Genomic DNA, 18,500 nt, shown 5'->3' with positions numbered 1-18,500 from the left:
GGGGGGACAGCCACGGGGAGGGGCGGGCCCGGGCACCGCAGCCCCCCGGCGTTAAGGGCAGGGGGAGCAACAAGGCGGGGGTCCAGTGAGGGGAGTGTCACATAGACTGGCGCTGAGTGGCTTCTCCCCTCCGCAGGGCAAAGGCGTCCCCGTCCCCGACGGCGGGGAAGGCTTTGCGGTGGTGCTGGTGATGGAGGGGGGCCGGGGCTGAGCTGCCCCCCCTCGGAAGGCAGCGCCATGTGAGCGGCAGCCGCCGTCCGGGATGTGAGGAGCCGCCCGGCCCCGCTGCATCGCCCCGGGAGCCTCCCTCGTTCCCTCCCCCCCGAGGGCCTCCGCGCCGGAGGCTGAGCGGCGGGCAGCATGACCGAGGTGAAGGCCAAGGAGTCCGGAGCGCCTTCGTCCGCCCGAGACGGGGCGGTCCTGCTGCAGGGCCACCCCAGCCGCGGAGAAGCGGAGGCCATCGACATCGCCCTGGACGGGCTGCTCTACCCCAGGAGCAGCGACGAGGAGGAGGAGGACGACGAGGAGGAGGAGGAAGAGGAGGAGGAAGAGCGGCGGCGGCAGCAACGGCAGTCGGGGGAGGAGGACCGCGACTCCCTCTCGTACCGGCCGGGGAGCGGCTCCCTCCCTGATAAGGACGCCCTGGACAGCGTCCTGGACACCTTCCTGACCCCCGCGGCTCATGCCTGGTCCTTCTTGGGGCCGGAGGTCCCGGAGGCTCCCGGCGCCCCCATGAGCCGCGGCCCGGAGCCGAAATCGGCCGAAAGCGCTGCGGGGGCTCCGGCTGCCAGCCCCCCGCAGCCTCCTCCGCGGCTCTGGCCGGGGGGGGACGCCCTGGCGGCCGCCCTTAAACCGCCCCCGGGCACCGAGGGTCCCGCCGCGACCCCCCGGGGCAAAGCGTCCGGGCTGGGGGCGCTGCCCCCCCAGGAGCGCCCCTTCCCCGCCGGCAGCCGCCGGCCGGAGCAGGGCTCGGGCTCCGGGGGGAGCCTGGCCTCGGCCCCGGCGGCCTCCCCGACGGCTGCGGAGCACGAACCGGGAGCGGCACCGGGAGCGTGCCCGGGGCAGGACTACCTGCATGTGCCCATCCTGCCGCTCAACTCTGCCTACCTGGCCTCCCGCACCAGGCAGCTGCTGGACGTGGAGGCTGCGTACGAGGCCAGCGCCTTCGGGCCCCGCACCTCGCCCTCCGCCCCCGCCCCGGATTTCGCGGATTACGGCTACCCGCCGGCCGACGGCAAGGAGGGACCCTTCGCCTACGGCGACCTCCAGCCCGCCCTGAAGATCAAGGAGGAGGCCGTCGGGCTGCCCGCTCCGTACCTGGGAGGCAAGGCAGCCTCCGCCGACTACCTGCAGCCCCCCCGAGCCGCCCAGGAGCCCTCGCTGGAGTGCGTCCTCTACAAGACCGAAGCCTCCTCCCTGCTGCCCGCAGCCTACGGGCCGCCGGTGCCGCCCGACAGCCTCCCCTCCACCTCAGCCTCCGCCGCGCCGCCGGGCCTCTACCCGCCGCTGGGCCTCAACGGGCACCAACCCCTGGGCTTCCCGGCGGCCGTGCTGAAGGAGGGCTTGCCCCAGCTCTGCCCGCCCTACCTCGGCTACGTGAGGTAAGGGCGGCCGGCGGCGGGAGGCCGGCGGCACCGCAGGGGGTGGGGGGCGCTGCCCCCCGACGGCGCTCTCGGAAAGGGGTCGAAGGGACGGCCCGGGGAGGAACGGGGACAAAACGGCACTCGGCGGAGCTCCGCTGGAGATTTTAGACGGCCGCCGTGGCCGCACGTCTAGTTTGGGGCTGTCTGGGCGCGCTGGGGTGTCCCGGTCCTGGTGGGAACGCACCCAAGGTTTTAAGTTTGCAGCTGATGCTCATCTGGGCACGGTTACTCTCCGAGAGAAGCGGCATTTTTGTTATGATTGCTTCATACTGTGCAATATAGTAACCAGCTCCACAGAAGGGAGGAGCAGTAGGTTCACCTCTCTTAATTGACAGGTGGTCAGTTAAATACCTAAATAATCTTCAGAACATTATTGCTGATTTGGGAAAAAGCAGTTAAATACACCTAAAAAAACCTGAAACATTTTAAATATCTATATTAATTTACTACGATGAACACGGCTTACTATGATGCCAAGGTGTTACTTAGAAATATTTGCAAAAATAACTCTATCGTTTTAATAGAAACATATGGATTTTTATAAACATAATGATTAGCTAGATTAGCCTGTTTTGTTTTTTATTTATTTATTTATTTATTTATTTATTTTTGGTAAGAAATACAGAAGTACTCATCACCTCAGTGTGCTCATCAGAATTAGGTACTGAGCAGAACGCTGTGACTGAACAGGAGGCAACAAACCAATTATTAACGATTTTTCTAGCTGAGATAAAGCTTGGTTATTTCCCATGTGAAGGGGGGCTTTTGAAATTCAATTGACTTCTATTTGATTCTGTCTCTGTACCATTCGGTGTTCAGGAAAAGATATAAATCAGTATGACTTTACTCACATGACTTGTTGATCAGAGGAAGATGAACATTTTGATAAAGAGTTTCCTGGAATGTCCCCTTTTTATCTAAAATGGGTTAAGATGCTACTATGCGTTTTGCTCACTACTTGCCTTTTTAATGACTAGGCATACGTTGCTAATGTGCCTTTTATCCTAGTGTAGAGAAACCTCAAGCTGAAAGGCAATCCTGCCTTTTTTTTTTTTTTTTTTTTTTTTTTTTCCCCTTGTCCTAAGATGTATAAAGGAGGCTGTAATATAAAGCTCACTAATACAGGTAAGTAGCTAAGCGTTGCAAATCTGGATATTTCATTTCTCTTCTTTTTCTTTTGAAGGCCAGATACAGAATCCAGCCAAAGTTCTCAATACAGTTTTGAATCTCTACCCCAGAAGATTTGTCTCATCTGCGGTGATGAGGCTTCTGGTTGCCACTATGGAGTACTTACCTGTGGAAGTTGTAAAGTCTTCTTTAAAAGGGCAATGGAAGGTACTATATCATGCCATTGTTCCTCATTATTTGAAATATATCTTCCTAGGCACTGCAAAGAACATACCCTTTACTTATTGCTGATCTGTGAGCATGATCACTGTAGTCATACTTTTTTTTTTTTTTGGCAACTTTAAGTATGATAGCGAATACTAACTAAAATATTTCATTATTAACTTTACTAGTATTATTTGTTGTACTTTCACTGGTTGCTATTTATTATTGTTCATCTTTTAATCTTTCTCAGTAAGCAGAGTTTCATCAAGATCTTGGGAAATACAGAACTTGTTTTAGAAAGTGTAAATACTATTTAAATGAAAATTTTGTGGGTATGACCTAATCATATGCAGATAGGAATTTATTTTGGCTTCAATCTTTTTTTTTTTTTTTTTGAAGTTATATGTAATTTTTCTTGCTTGCAAAATGCAGAATTTGGCTTCCTGAGCTTTATGGAACTAATTCAGGTTGCACTGAACTATTTCAAGTCAAATGGGTTTAACTTTTTTTCCAGATAGATATTGAGTTACAAAGCCAAACTTCAGGTTTTACAAATCAGTAAAAATACTTTTTTTTTTTTTCTTTTGGAATTATATTATACCTTGTCCATATATGCCCACTGAGATTTTAAATACAGGAGCAGATTGCTTTATATACTTCAGCTGATGAAGCAGTAAGACAAATCCGAGTAAAAGAAAAAACATTTTATTCTTTGTCTACTTTTCTCACAATTCTTATCTGTCAGAACTTGGACATTAAAGTTTCTGTTCCATACTCTTAACAAAACTATTGTTGCACTGTGTAGGATTACTTAAAAGAAGAAATTGCATCATGTTTTCTTGTTGTGATATATAGTTTATTCAATGCTATAGAGTTTATTGCTCTTCAGATGAAAAGGGGAATAACGGGAAATTAAAAGCTCAGCAAAATACTTTAGTTAGAATTGTTTCAGTATGCTGTTTCTTTCAATTTTAAGCATATGCTCACTTATGCTTGCTTTATCAGACTATATATCTTCAAATCGAGACCACTAGACTAGATGTGCCAGATGAACTAATTAGCTTTGTTAGTGCCACATTTTCTCTAATACATTTAATAGTATTCATGAAAAAAACAATTAAAACATATTTGTTAGGTTGCAATACAGAAAAACACTTAGCTTTTAAGTTACAAGGCATATGTTTGTTTCACTGACTTTGTTGTCTCTTGGTTTGGCTTCACATTCTTTGCTTTTGGTTGTTGTACTACATCAGACATACTCTTAAAAAGTCAGGAAGCTGAAGTTTTAAGAAAGAGTGTAGTGTAATTTATGAATGCCATATTTTAAGAGAAGGTTTATTTATTCACTTTTCAACAGTAGTATTTATTTTTTAATTTTGTATTTTAATTTGATTCTGTAACTTTTGAAGTTCATCTTTTTCCTAAACTTGTATTTGTACAGTAGGTGAACCTACTCAAAAACATATCCAATTACTGTTCAGCATATATACTTTATTTAATGCTAAATTATCATTTATCAGCAGGCATATAAACTGCTACTAAGGATTTCTTCAGGCTGTTTTCACTGGGTGTTTATGCAAAAGCTGTATTAGCAGAATATTACTGATTCATTTAGAAATACACAGAGAAATAAGAGGTCAATAGGTCAATACAGTTACACAAACAAAAAACTTGTGTTTCTCATAGCATCTTCATACTTACCATTTTTTAAATTATTCCAAAGACTGTGAGTGTGGTGAAGAAGTGTTTAGTTTTTTTTTAGGAAGAGTATTCAAAGAATTGACAACTACCCCAGAGAGCTGGACTATGACAAGAAAAACTACAGATTAGTAGTTTTTAAGTTTTATGGAGAAGAATGACAGAAATGAGCAATATGGGCATGAGCAACATGAACAAATGTAGTTACCTAATTTTACATAGAAGACGCAAGTGTAAAGAGAGTTCTTTAAAAAGATGGACTTCCTTATTTTAAATGAAGCAGAGGATAAAATTATTAGCTTTGAAATGGATAGATATCCAATTTCATTTAAACTTAAAGTATTTTTTCATTTATTACTTGTCAGAAATAAAGGTGACAAACTACTCTCTTGTAAAAATAAAAATAATATTTTTTGTAGATACCAGAGAAAGCAGCGTTTAAAGATTCACACATTTTACTGAGAATTTTTCTTATGTAGTGTCCCCTTGCCCATCATTTCTTCGAGTGGGAATGCATTACTTGCCTTCTTAAATTTTGAATACTACTCCATTTTTTTTCCCAATATTATTCATGCAAATGAGATGCTAAACTTTTTGAGTGCAAATTCATAATCATAAATCTACCTTTCATATACTTTCCATAAAGTCCTGATCACCATGAGAAATTAAAACATGGCTGAAAATAGAAGGTATTCCTACTACTTGGATTTTCTATATTTAGATTTCTCTCTCATATGTTATAAAGTTTTCAAGTGCATACATAACAAGGGACATAATACAGCAGTACTGACTTTGTTGGAATATGCCTATTTTCTATTTTAATTACTTCAGTAATTTTAGGTATGTCGGCAGTTTCAAATCTAGCAGCCAACATATATATATATTTTTTTTTCACAGAAACCAGCATTCATCATACACTTTATTTTTATTTATTTATTTTTTTACTCACCCCTAGTGTGTGGAAAATACAGTATTAATTAAATGCTTTCTCTGAGGTAGAATGGACCATTTTGCTATCCAGAAAACTCCATTTTCTATCACTACTCTTTCTGAAATATAATCAGAGCACAATTCAAATCCTCAGTCTGAATTTGAAACTGTACAGGTGAATCTAAAAGTTTCTGTACTAAGTATGATTTAACCATACATTTGAATAGAACTAGGCGGTATCCATACAGTGTAACAGTGGACCAGAACTGTGTGAGGATCACTAAGATGAAAGCTTAAATTTAGAATTAAATTATTTTACAACACTGGCAAAGAAATTCTTAGCTATGTATGGTTTGGTAGATATTTTGTCGTTTGGGTTCCTGGCTTCCAATATGTGCCTATACATATGAAGAAAAAGATGTTTTTTATTCCATAAGTATATTTTACTCTAAGGAGAATCCTAAGACATTAACTAAAACTGCAAATCTTTTTTTTTTTTTTTTGGGGGGGTGGGAGGTGGGGAGAGGGAACTGTAGTAAAACGAATATTAAAAAAAAAAAAACACAAACCTTTGTGCTAGAGGTGAGAAGGAGAAAATGCAGGTAAGGGATAAAAATACTGACTTTTTAGGAAATATTTATTTGCATAAAGAGGTTATATGCTCTTAGTTGGTTAGCTACAAAGAGCTGATTTACCAATCCACTGATTCAACTGTTGTAAAAATTGCAAGGCTTTTTAAAAAATACTCAAAGATCTTCTTTATTTACCATGGAAATAATAGAAGTTTCTGTTATTTATATTCAGTTAAGAAATTTTAAAATACAAAATTGGATTCAGTATGTAGATGGGTTAGTACTGTTCATGTCTGTGAGCTGAAAATTAATGGCAGTTTGGAGTTACCAACCAAAGAATATTCAGAAATAAAGTTTAAAATGTTTTAAAAATTACAGAATTTCCACATTTGCAAAGTAATATGCTGTTGATGGTCAGGCATTTTGTAAGTGCTACCAATATATCTAATACAAGGTCACAAAAAACAGATAAAATATTGCCAGTAGAGTTTAGGAGAATGAAATTTAGGAAGTCAATTCATACTTACTTAGCTTTAAATTACCATACAGTCATAAATAAATATGTATCTTATAATAGTATTTTATAAGATACAGTATCTTGTAAGCTAAAGTATCTTATAACATAAATAATATCTTATAAGGGTATCTTCACATAAAATCATGCAAGGCAACTGTGATCATCTCTTACCTTGCGGTTGGCTGTGTAATACACGACAGTGAAATTTCTGTCCTGGAGAGGAACTCCCCTACCTATAGAGTTGTGGGTTCCTGGTGTTACATTATCACTAATGCATCATTTCTTGGTGGCTTGCATTCTTGAAAGTCTATCCAGCGTAGTTCTACTGATGAAAAATAAAAATCACCTAGAACCAGAAAACAACTTGAAGTGCTGTTTCCCACTTCTATTTTTTGTTCTATATTTATAAAAGTATTTGCCTTCCTTTGCGCCTTGTTTGTGTTACTTCGACATGTAATGACAAGTGGTTGTGTGAACCTGAAGAGTTTGGGGCTGACATAAATACATGATATTGCAGCATATGTGTTAAGAAATAACTCTTGGTTTGTTCAAATATCTGGGACCCTATTATTAAGTTGATCTAATGAATATATAGGAAATTTCTAGTTTTAGTATGTGCTTTAATTTCAAGGTAACAGCGCTGGACAAATAATAATATCAGGGAACAAGCTCAACAACAACAGCAGCAACACTTAGCTGATGACATGTGGACATTTATTTTCTCTGAGACCTAAGTCTGGCAAACCCTGTGGGTTAGAAAATAGTTTCCATGAGAGTTTTCACTGTCTGTGTATGTAAGTGGAGGAAGGTATTGAACTAAGCATGAGCTACGCCTGTGCAGTGAAAAGGCTGAGCATTGTTTCAGCCAGCCTTTCTGATAAAGTTTATCTGACTTGTGTTATGTATAAGCAGTTTATGATGACAGTGTGATTCGCTACTTACGTAGTGAAATACTCTGCGTGAAGATTGCCACAAGTGTACTCTTACATAGCTTAAAGATGTTAAGTGGCACAGCACACCAAACACTGATTGAAAAAATATCTACTGATAGGAAGTTCTATTTGGAAAGACAGTGAAATGCCATAATATAGAGACCTTTTAATCTATGAAATTGATAAAGCAGCTGTAAAATGTTTCCCGTTCTCCTAACTCCACAGCAATTTTCTGTTTTTAATCCCACTTTCTGTGTTCTTGGAATCAGAATTTGGTACGGTGTGTACCATAAACCTGATAGTCATGAAAGTTTCATGAAGCAGGCAAAGCATCATACTGCAAGTTGAGAGATGAAAATGTTTTTCACTTAGTATATTTAATGTTATTAAAGCTGTTTTATTTTGTACATGACCAAAAAGTGTTAATGTACAGTAAACTTAAGTATATTTCCAAATTCAAATATATGAAGTTACCTCTGTGAAGGTCCTAAAATTCAACTGGCAAGTCTCACTTCTGTGAGAGCAAAGAATTTACGTTACAAAAAGGGAAAGAAGATCTATGCAGATACATAATTGTGTATCATATTTCTAACTTACAAAAAGTATTGTTGCTCAGCCATTTGACAAACATTAATTTGTCAATTTGATTGTGGCACAACAATGGACTGAGCAAGGATAACATTCATTCTTGTGCTTTGGGTGTAGTGCTAATGCTGGGCTTCTTACTGCTCTCTTAGTGACTGTACTGATTTCCTGGTAGAGATGTCTTAGAACATAGTTGCAGAAATGTGAATTACCAAAATTTTTGTCTTAATGTTATATACTGTGTTTAGAAACTGTATTGAATATTGCATTAAACATCTTTTCAGTTGGATTTGAAGTTATTTCAGGTGGTGTAGGTCTGCTTGCTTTACAGAGCACCAGCAGCTGAGTGCTTAGCGTTGCTGATTGGTCCAACTTCAGATATTCAAAATGGGAGTAACCTGAGCTGTGCATCTCAAGTTCCTTCTATAGCAGGTGGAGAGAAACAGGAACTTCTGGGAAGTAATTCATTGACTTGTTTTGCGTATCTACATAGGATGAAAATGGCGGTACTCTAACAGGAAGTATTTCTCTATACTGAACATAAAAGGAGTGTCAGGTGATGATGTACACTCTCTGTGTTTGGTGGTATAAATCCCACCCATATACCACCAAGGTAGCTCATATCTTTTTAGAGTATAAATAAATATAATAAGTATACAAAATAAGTGTTTAAGTATTTATAGTCAAACTATTACTTCCTAAAAATGCACTTAGGTTTGACAGTATCCATCTCCTTAAGCTATATATCCATTCCACAGAATTGATGATTAAGAGATGGTTCTTTAGAAGAAAGAAAGAAAGACCCGTGGAAAGACTTAACAAATGTCAATTGTATGTTACAGTATGTTGTTGTCTGTGTTGATACATGGCTGTACTTCAGAGGTTTCCTGGTCATACCTAGTCAACAGCTCCTGCAGTTTCACAAGTGGCTGTTGGTTAATATCTGTTAGCATCCGAGTGCATTTCAACAACCTGGAATCTTTTGCAGTTAAAGCATGAAAAGAGTTGCATGTGACATTGACATCCTGGAAAATGCTGTCCTATTCTTGGCAAATAATTATATGAGTTTCCACAATCCCCAACTACAGTGGAGATTTGTGTGAGATTGGTTTCACCAAACTGAAGGCCAATCTGGACATCCATATTTGGGCTTCCTTTGGAGATCGATAGGCTATTAAAGAACTCCAATTTGAACGTTACTCAAGGTTAAGATAAATCACATCCTAAAGTACCCATTTTTTTCTCCAGTGCCCAAGACCAGAGTGTACACTACTTGCTCTCCTGGATCTCTACACTTTAGAATCTAATTAGTCAAATGAATCCTTTCTTCACAGTTTTTCAGCAGTGTTGGGTGTTTTGATCACAGGCAGCAACATATGTGTTTTTTTTTTACATGTTGCATTTTTCTGCTACTAATGTTTTTATTTTTTTCTACCTTCATTACTTTTCTACCTTCGTTACTTCATTAATTTTTCTACCTTCATTACTTTCCTACCAGTTCAGATCTAGGACCAGGCAAAGAATAAGAGAAAACACACAGTGCAAATTTCATCAAGGCAATGTGCTGTAATACTTTCACTGAAATCAGAATGATGGGATGATTGAAATACAAATGTAATGCTTCTTATGTTGGTAGAATACAGCATTCAGGGATCAAAATAACAAATAGTACTTTAATGATGTATATTTCTGAAATAGTTGGTGTGCTTTTAAAGTACACTGGATGTTCGAATCCTATGATCTATAGTTATTTTATAAGAAATATAACCTTCACTGACAAAAAAAAAAAAAAAAAAAAAAAGATAAAAAGATGTCAATTTTATCATTTAAATATTTATATTAATTATGTAATTAATCACTTAAAAATGGTGACCATGGAACAATTGTGACAGACTGCCATAAAAATAACTGGAAATACTGATTTGTAGAAGCCAGAATCATTTTCTGAAATATATTAGCTATGCAGCATTTTTACTATTGTCAGTTCCTGTACTTAGACACAAAGACTTTATGCCTTTCAGAATGTTACTGTGGTAAATATTCTAGGAAGACCAAATAAAGTCCATGTAAAATACTAACCCTTATTTTGCAGTTCATGATGGTTTCTGTAAAACAGGACTTAATTATGGTTTTTGTTTGGTGGTTGGTTGGTTGCTTGAAGGTGATAGAATAAATAGGGAAATTACTAAGGTTAAAACAAAACAAACCACACCCCGTATTACAACTTTTAACTAACCAGAAGTGAATGAAAACAGTGTAGCTACATTTAACTGATCAGTTTTGTAGATAGCATAAATATAATGTGCATAGGTTGCTGTCTGGAGAAGTAATTTTTGGAAGGAAAAAGACAGTGGTGCAGTGTTCACAACAAAAGGCAAGATGATTTTCTAATCAAGATAAAGGAGAAAGAAAGAGTCAGTTAAGGATATTGCAAACACTGGAAGTGTTTTTTTGAAGAGAAGAAAAGCAATGCAAGATATATGGTAGTTTGAAAATGCTGTTTCCCTTCCAAAGAAACCATTTTTGGTTTGTCCACTTAGCAAACAAAATTAGGCAGAGGACTGTAAGATATGCTTACAAGTTAACTACAAATTAACGGATAATGGACTGGAAGTGTAACAGAAGTTTGTTGTAAGTAGAGTTATATGAAAAATTAGTTATCAATCTGCTTAGCAAAGTAAAGTAGAATATGGGAAATACTAGATTTGACTTAGGAATGAATGTTTTATAGTTGTGCTTCCTTTTTGAACAAAACATTTTTAATCAATTTGCTTTTTTCATCGTGTGTAGTTAAGGCAAAGAAATGAAAGACTAGCTTCACAAAGATGAAGGAATTGGTAGTACCTGTTAATGCTCACAATCCCCATCACTGAGTACATAGAAGAAGTAAGGCAGTCACCCAGGATGTAAGAGCTGTGTTCATCATGTCTGGAGTGAGTCAGACACACCCTTTTCTCCTTGCAGCTCGTTAGGCCAAAGGATGCCTTGGGCTGTAATCATTCTTCACTGTTTTCACTTTAAACTATATTGTTATGAGGGGAGGAATTCCATATTATTTCAGCAAGAAAAAGAGTCCAGGATGGAACATATTCCCAAGTTACTCTTCTGCCCACTGAACTCTTGGCTGTGAAGCAGATCTGCATTAGTAGCACGTTTATTATACCACTATGGACTTTATATAGAGTAGCTGGTTATTTGTGTAAGTGCATCTGTGCTGAACTGCTGCCAGTCTGTGCAGAAGCAATGCACTTGTTTGCAAACTCTCCTTTCTTCCTGTCTGAAAATAAAAGTACTTTATAGGGCTGTAGTCAGGACACCTGCTTAATATTTGGGAAAAAAATTAACTTTGATTTTGATGGTCAAGGAGGGAAATGTAATGTGAGTCCCTCAGTAAATACTGTTTTCTTTACAAACAGGGTAAGGTCAGTGGGGAATGTGGTTTGTTGTTAAGTCGTTAGAGTTTCAGCCTCATTTCAGTGACATCTTTATTTCTGGAGAAAATGTTAGCACTGAAGTGAAGTTGGTGTTAAATAATTTTAAAATGATGTTTGAGGTGTGTGGAATCTTGGAGATTGTAATCGTCTGTAATGGCATACAGGGACACGAAGAGAATACTTTGAGTATTACAAACTCTGTAATATAGGTTCCTAGTTCTCCAAGACCCATGCACATAAGCCCACATTGTGACATGCAAGCTTGACACAAATTTGCTTTTTTGCACATGGGAACAGTATAAATAGAGCAGTGGTTAATTTAGATCAGAGCAAAGGTCAGTCTAGCTGTTTTTCTCATTTCTGATGAGGAACTAGGCTAGACTATTTGCCTAGTTATGGAAAACAGTGATAGAATCGGCCCAAATCCAGAGTAATGTGTACCTTAGTATAGTATATTAGCTTCCAGAAGTCAGTCATTCTCAGAAGCTACATCTGGACCATTGTGTTTAGTACACATAGGTGAAACTATTTTCCATTTTATTTATTTTAAAATCATTTTTATTATCAGCTTTCACATGAATGCCTGACAGGGATTTAGTGAAAAAGTAACTCCTTTGGTTTTAATATTTGCTTATATAATTAGCACTTTCTATTTCTTATGGTATGAAAAACACTGCAAGAGGAAAAGAACATGTTGGGAGTAAATTATTGAACAGAAGCTGGAGGCTGGCTTTCATGAAGGAAAATGTTGACATTGAGTGGTACTTGGCCATAAAATAATTTACAAAGAGATGCATTAGATATCTTCTGGTTTTAGACAGAAAAATAAAAATAAAAATAGACTAAATAGAACAGTGTGGTGTGTATTGTGAACAGAAGTCCTCCAGAGGTTGGAACAGGATGGTTTCATAAGAAAGCATTGATAAGTAAAAATGGTATGGGGAAACAAAATCAACTATGGGAGAGAGAGAAGACTTGAGAAAGTGCTTTTATTTGCAGACAGGAGGAAATGAGAGTTTGCAAACAAGCATGTTGCTTCTGTGTAGGCTGGCAGCAGTTCAGCACAGATGCACTTATACAAATAACTGGCTGCTGGCATGTGATACTCCTTGTGCAGATACACTTTCCATCTTTGCATATCTGCAAAATTTCAGGAACTTGTTAATTCATTTGAATCATTTTAAATAACTTACAGTATGGCAGTGAGCTCAGTTAATAACCAGATTTTAAAGACACTGTATGTGCAGCATTTCTCAGAGCTGTAGTACTATTACTGCAGCTTTACAGTCACAGCAAAAACTGTGACTGATTGTGTTGGTGTGTGCAGACCATACACATCTTAATCACTTTCTCATATACATGTGCCAATGTAGCATTAGTTATTGAAGTACTTAAAACTGCAGTTGAACGACTACATTAGTACTTCTGCCTTTGCTAAAATAAAACTTTGATGGAGGTTAAGAAAACTGGTACCCTACAAGAATCTGGAATGATTCAGATGAAATCTCTGTATTTTCTCCATATTTAATCAAATCTACATTACAAATTGATGCTTTGAGGTCTTGAGAGAGCTTTTTTTCACTTTTAAAGATAGGTGAAAAGGAAACGTATTCAGGAAACTTAACATTGGGGGAAAACTTCCTAGAAAGTAGCAGTTGTCAGAAAGTTGTTAGATCCATATTTTTGTAAGAAATACAAATACCAGCTTTTGCTTTCTCATCTGGGCCCTAGTGACTGGACAACTATCTTGGTTTTTGTGTTTTATCTCCTAGTTATAATAACATATAAAAGATGCTGGGTGACATGCTACAATTGAACAGGAATTTTGTCTTGGCAGGGGTCTTTAGATACTTCATTAGTACATGTATTTAACATTACTGCAATATTCACATATTTAAGCAAATCAGTGAAAATACAGGTCATCCTAAGGACTGAGATGCAACAAGCGATTCTAAATGATATATTTTCAAATAAATGTTTAGGTATACCATCAAAACTTTCCAAATAGCTTAATTGAAATTTGAAATTAATTTGAAATTAATTAATTTGAAATTGATTCCCATGATCTGGAAATTAACTAAATATCTGGCATGTTTTCCATTTCTTACACAAACTGTCCTTCATGTAGTGACTGACACTTAAATATTAATGTCAAGCAAGTAATGGGTTCTCAGAATCCAGCTCTTGACAATGGTAGAAACACAGATACAGTTTCATGTGAGATTTGTATATCTATATGAGATCCAGTCAGATGACTTTGATGACTAAAAAAGCCCTGACAGGTGAGACTAAGTGAAATACTAAATAATTAAACCTTATATATCCTTATATATATATATATATATATAAAATATATATATAATGTAATAGATATATATATATATATATATTTTTTTTAAAAAAAAGCTTCAGCTCTTTTTTTTGAAATATACTTTAGATTGGGAAGTGTCAGGGGATAGCTTTTTCCTTTTTTTTTTTTTTATTTCATACTAGTTTCTTCTTTATGGAAGAAACAAACTAGGTAAAAACATAATAAAGGTTAGGTTACTGGTACAGTTTATGAAATAAATAGGAGTGAAATAATACTTTTTGAAGATCAAAGGAAATTCTTACTGCACCTAAATTCCAACAACGGTGCTTCATTTCTCTCATGGTATGCACTGAATTTACTTAATCTGTTCTATAACTCAGAGGTGGTATGCTGTATTCACTAGAACATAGGAACATTCAAGAACAGTTTTGATAATTGTGACTCATTTATGATTTGGTCAGCAGATGGGAAAAAATTGTTCTGTCTTGGATTTATAATAACTGGTGAGTTGTTACATAATGATGAAGTATTTCCTACATTTTCAGTTAATGTGGAGGTTGGATCTACTGATAAAGCCTAAGTTATGAAGAGGTTTCTAAGAGCTGTAGTGAACTTTAAAAGTGTAACTGCAAATTCTAAATTTTACAATGTATTGCACTGTTGATTTGTAACAATCTTAGATGTGTAATATTTAAAAGCTGTTACATAATATATCTGCTATTTAATAATGCAGGCTGTTAAAATGTGTATAGATCAAGCTATTAATTCCCATTTTGCCAATTAATTTATTGTTCCAGCATGAACACTGTTGCCATTACTGCTTCTACCGAAGTTTCTTAGCCTCCTTTAGCAGTGAGCACACATACTTGGGGTATTAAGTATGCAAAACACATATTAGTATCAAAAGCAAAGTTTAAATACTAACATCATTCTAGAACATATGAACATGTTCTTTGAGAGTTTGAAGAGGAGTATTTCATGATATGGCACTAACTTTAGTAGATAAGTATTTTTCTGTGTCAGCATAGGATGAAAATTAAATCGTGAATGCCTGTAGGTTTGCAAGCTGCTTCTGAGCAGCTGAGCTGGAAATGCATAGTCCATTTTTTGATCTTCCAGTGGACATGGGCTAAAAGGATCCAGATATAAATTCAAAAGGTTCCAAAAAAATGAGGTCCAAAGAGATATTTTTTCAGGGGACAAAAAACAAACAAATAAAAATACTATAAAACCCACAAATATAACCTAAACCATGTACTTAAGCATTTCTCTGTAGATAAACTATGCATCAGAATGCCACAATACAGAAATAATTTGATGATTTGATGGTTTGATGCTTTTAAGTAACAATCTTAAAACTGTTGTTGCCTTTCAAAAGAGCTTTTGTAGCTAATAAAGGCAAAGCAAGATGAGGAAAAAATGCAAATAAATGACAAATGTTCAAAATAAGTGTTTTGCCTCCTGCTCTGCTGCCAAAGCAAGACAGATTTTTAGTCATTGGGTTAATTTTGATAACATTTCCGGTATGAAGATATCCAGGATTAGAAGTAATAGGAGAAAATAAATGAGCTTTTTTTTGTAATTTAGTACATTATTAAATATTTTTAAAGTTCCAGGCAGTGTATAAGACAATTACTTGTTGTTTTCTAAAACAATAGAAACTGTTAAGAATTTTAGGAAGTCAGGTTTCTTTCATTAAATCTAGACAAGTTGCTCTTAAAAGTAAAGGTAAGAAGTAAATTAATTTTTGAAAAGATGTTACCACAGAAGCAAACGGAATGTTTCATGTGTTTTAGCACGTCTTTTGTTGTTAGAATAGAGTGGTCTTGTCCTGCATTTGCACCTGAGGAGTCATTTTCAGTTTGTCTTTCTCCTGTTTAGAAAAGTTATTGGTGAACAGTTGCTCACTTGACCAAGTGCAGATAAAGGATGGAATAAGATTATAAAGAAAAAAATAAAACCAGCTGAATAAAATAATTGTCTCAGACTTGTGTGCTCCTGGTGACATCAGATGGTTAAGTCAGAGTAGTACCAATCTAAAAATAAGTAAAAATCTAAAAGTGGTGCTGTGGTTTCCTGTTATATTTACAGGTCTACATCCACAATATTCTACAGGGGAATTATCCCTGATATTGGTACTTCCTACAGTTATACATTTTTATCCTTTTTTTTTTTTTTGGTCTTAAAAGAAACATCTTTTATGCTTTGATGTAAGAAAATGAAAATACAGGAACGGATAGAGGATGGTGTGCAAAAACAGGAAGGATTTTAGAGTTAAACCTTAGAGGATAAACTGAGGCTTAATGTGAAGATTTGTTCTGTTTTCTTCTTACAGCTTTGTTTACTCATTCAACATTAAAATGAATCACAGAAATGATCACTATTATACAAAAGCATAAAAATATACTTTTTTGTTCTCTTCAAGAAAAATTATAATTGAAGCTTGTTTTGAGAAATAATGTTATTATATCAGCTGGATTTCATGTTTTGCTAATAAAATGACTGTTGTGCTGGAAGCTAATTTCATGTGAAAGATTCCATTTTAATACACTAATGACAGCTTCTTCCTAACTGAGTGCTTCAGAATTAAACAATAAACTGGAGTTGCCATTCCTAAGAGCTAACATAAACCAAAAAGTTACAGCCTTCCTCTGTTTGTCCTCTGTTGGCTTCATATGTTCAGTTGGTGTCTCAGCAGGTGTTGTGCAGAACTGATTCTCCAGCAGAGGTAATTTACTCTGCTTAAAGGGCTATTTTTTGCACTGCATAATGCCCCAACTTCTTTGTTCAGTTTTGTTGGAAACTCTTTATCAATCCATGCAAAAAATACTTAATTAACTTTGCAATTAGGAACAGTAAAGGAAAAACAAACAAACAAACAAACAAAAAACAGAAGGAAATCTGTCCTCATGCTTGATTTAGATTAGAAATACTGATTAATATTTTAAGTGTTTTGTACTGCCTGTTAATTATTTTGGAATTATGTAGATAGGGAATGTCACTCTTAAATAGGACAAAGAAACTTTATATTTAAGTAGTAAAAGATGATTATTTAATAGCTAACAAAATGAAGGGGTTCTGTAATGGGTCAGTTATACTTTTTTGTTTTTGACTCCTCTGTTATTTTTGCAACATTAATACACAGAAATAATTTTGTCATGTTAGAAAACATATTAATTTTGTTTTTCTCTTGCCTGCAGGGCAGCACAATTATTTATGTGCTGGAAGAAATGACTGCATAGTTGATAAAATTCGTAGGAAGAATTGTCCAGCATGTCGCTTGAGGAAGTGCTGTCAAGCCGGTATGGTCCTGGGAGGTGAGCTGCTTTTCAAATCTCATTGAGAAAAATAGGCAGTCAAGAGCACTAGCTTCAATCCCTTGAGTTTAATATTCCTTTGATACTTTAAGAGAAAGAACCACATTAAAATGTTATTTTGGAAGAATTACCTGGTGTTTAAAATAAGTTAAAATGCTTACATATTTTAACGAAAGCCTGGGAATCCTGAAACAAAAATATCTTTGTGTCATATAATGTATCCTTACACTCATTTTGTTGCAACAACAGGAATTGTGTCTTTGGTATGTATTTATTAATAGTTTTGGATCAGAGAATTCAATCTGGGAAAAAAATGAAGAAGCAAATTGAGATCAACACTAAAATCAGAAGTCAGGACTATCCCCACACTTTTCTGCTGTACTCTTTGTCATTGCTTTGCGTAGAATTCAACAAGTTTATATCCTTCTGTTCCACCAAAGAGGACCAGGCATATATGTATATATATATATTTTTTTTTTCTTTTTCCCATATTTTTCATGACACTTTAGCTATATGAAGTTTTGGACCAGCACACGGCTTGAAAATACATGGCTGAAACTATAAGAAAATAATATAAAGGTAGTAGAAAGCAAGAAAGAATGTATTTTCAAATTGAATTAAAAATAATAATAAAAAAGGAACAGACAAAATATGATTTACTTCTAATATGTTTTAGTTCATCAAACATTTCTCTCTCTGCATTTATATATTGCTTTTTTTCCCTGAAGGAAGAACTGGCATTATATGCTGTTGGTAATTTCATTATTTTTCTGTGTCTGTGTCCATTCATAAATTAACATTTGTATGTAGTTTGCAGGCTGACATTTTGATTGCACAGCTGTATGTTTTCAGATCCTGCGGTACTGTGTTGCTGCTGGAGTATTTTGCATACGCGGTCGTCATGTCATTCTTACATTTTATACGTTTATCAGTGATGTAAATCAGTAGTTCCCTACCAGTGAGCAGCTGTTGCTGGCTCTCTGCATTTCATCCTCTGTAACAGACAGTGCTGCACCTCCAGGGAGCAGTCTGTGTAACGACAGGAGGGAGAGGCAGTGCTGTGATATGGATTCTGTTTTATGTATTGCTCCTGAACCTCCCTGAAACCTTCAACACTACCTCTCCTTTGAGTCCTCTTCTTCAAACTAGATCCCTCTCACCCCACAGCACTGGAAATAGAACAGTGACAGACATCAGTGTAATTGGTGTTACTGTCTGTTGCTCCTTCC

At 37.4% G+C, this 18,500-nt stretch overlaps 1 protein-coding gene across 1 annotated transcript in view; it reads left to right on the top strand.

Moving 5' to 3' along the window:
- Positions 1-234: 234 nt before the first annotated feature.
- PGR (progesterone receptor) overlaps positions 235-18,500 on the top strand; it is a 38,954-nt gene continuing 20,688 nt past the window's right edge. The window contains exons 1-3 of the mRNA XM_084491500.1: positions 235-1,601; positions 2,827-2,978; positions 17,155-17,271. Coding sequence (XP_084347626.1) covers positions 361-1,601; positions 2,827-2,978; positions 17,155-17,271 — 1,510 coding nt within the window. The 5' untranslated portion in view covers positions 235-360. The remainder of the gene's footprint in view (positions 1,602-2,826; positions 2,979-17,154; positions 17,272-18,500) is intronic.

Source organism: Aythya ferina, assembly GCF_964211825.1.
Source record: "Aythya ferina genome assembly, chromosome: 1".
Taxonomy (NCBI): Eukaryota; Metazoa; Chordata; class Aves; order Anseriformes; family Anatidae; genus Aythya; species Aythya ferina.
This window is presented reverse-complemented; position numbering and strand designations above follow the sequence as displayed.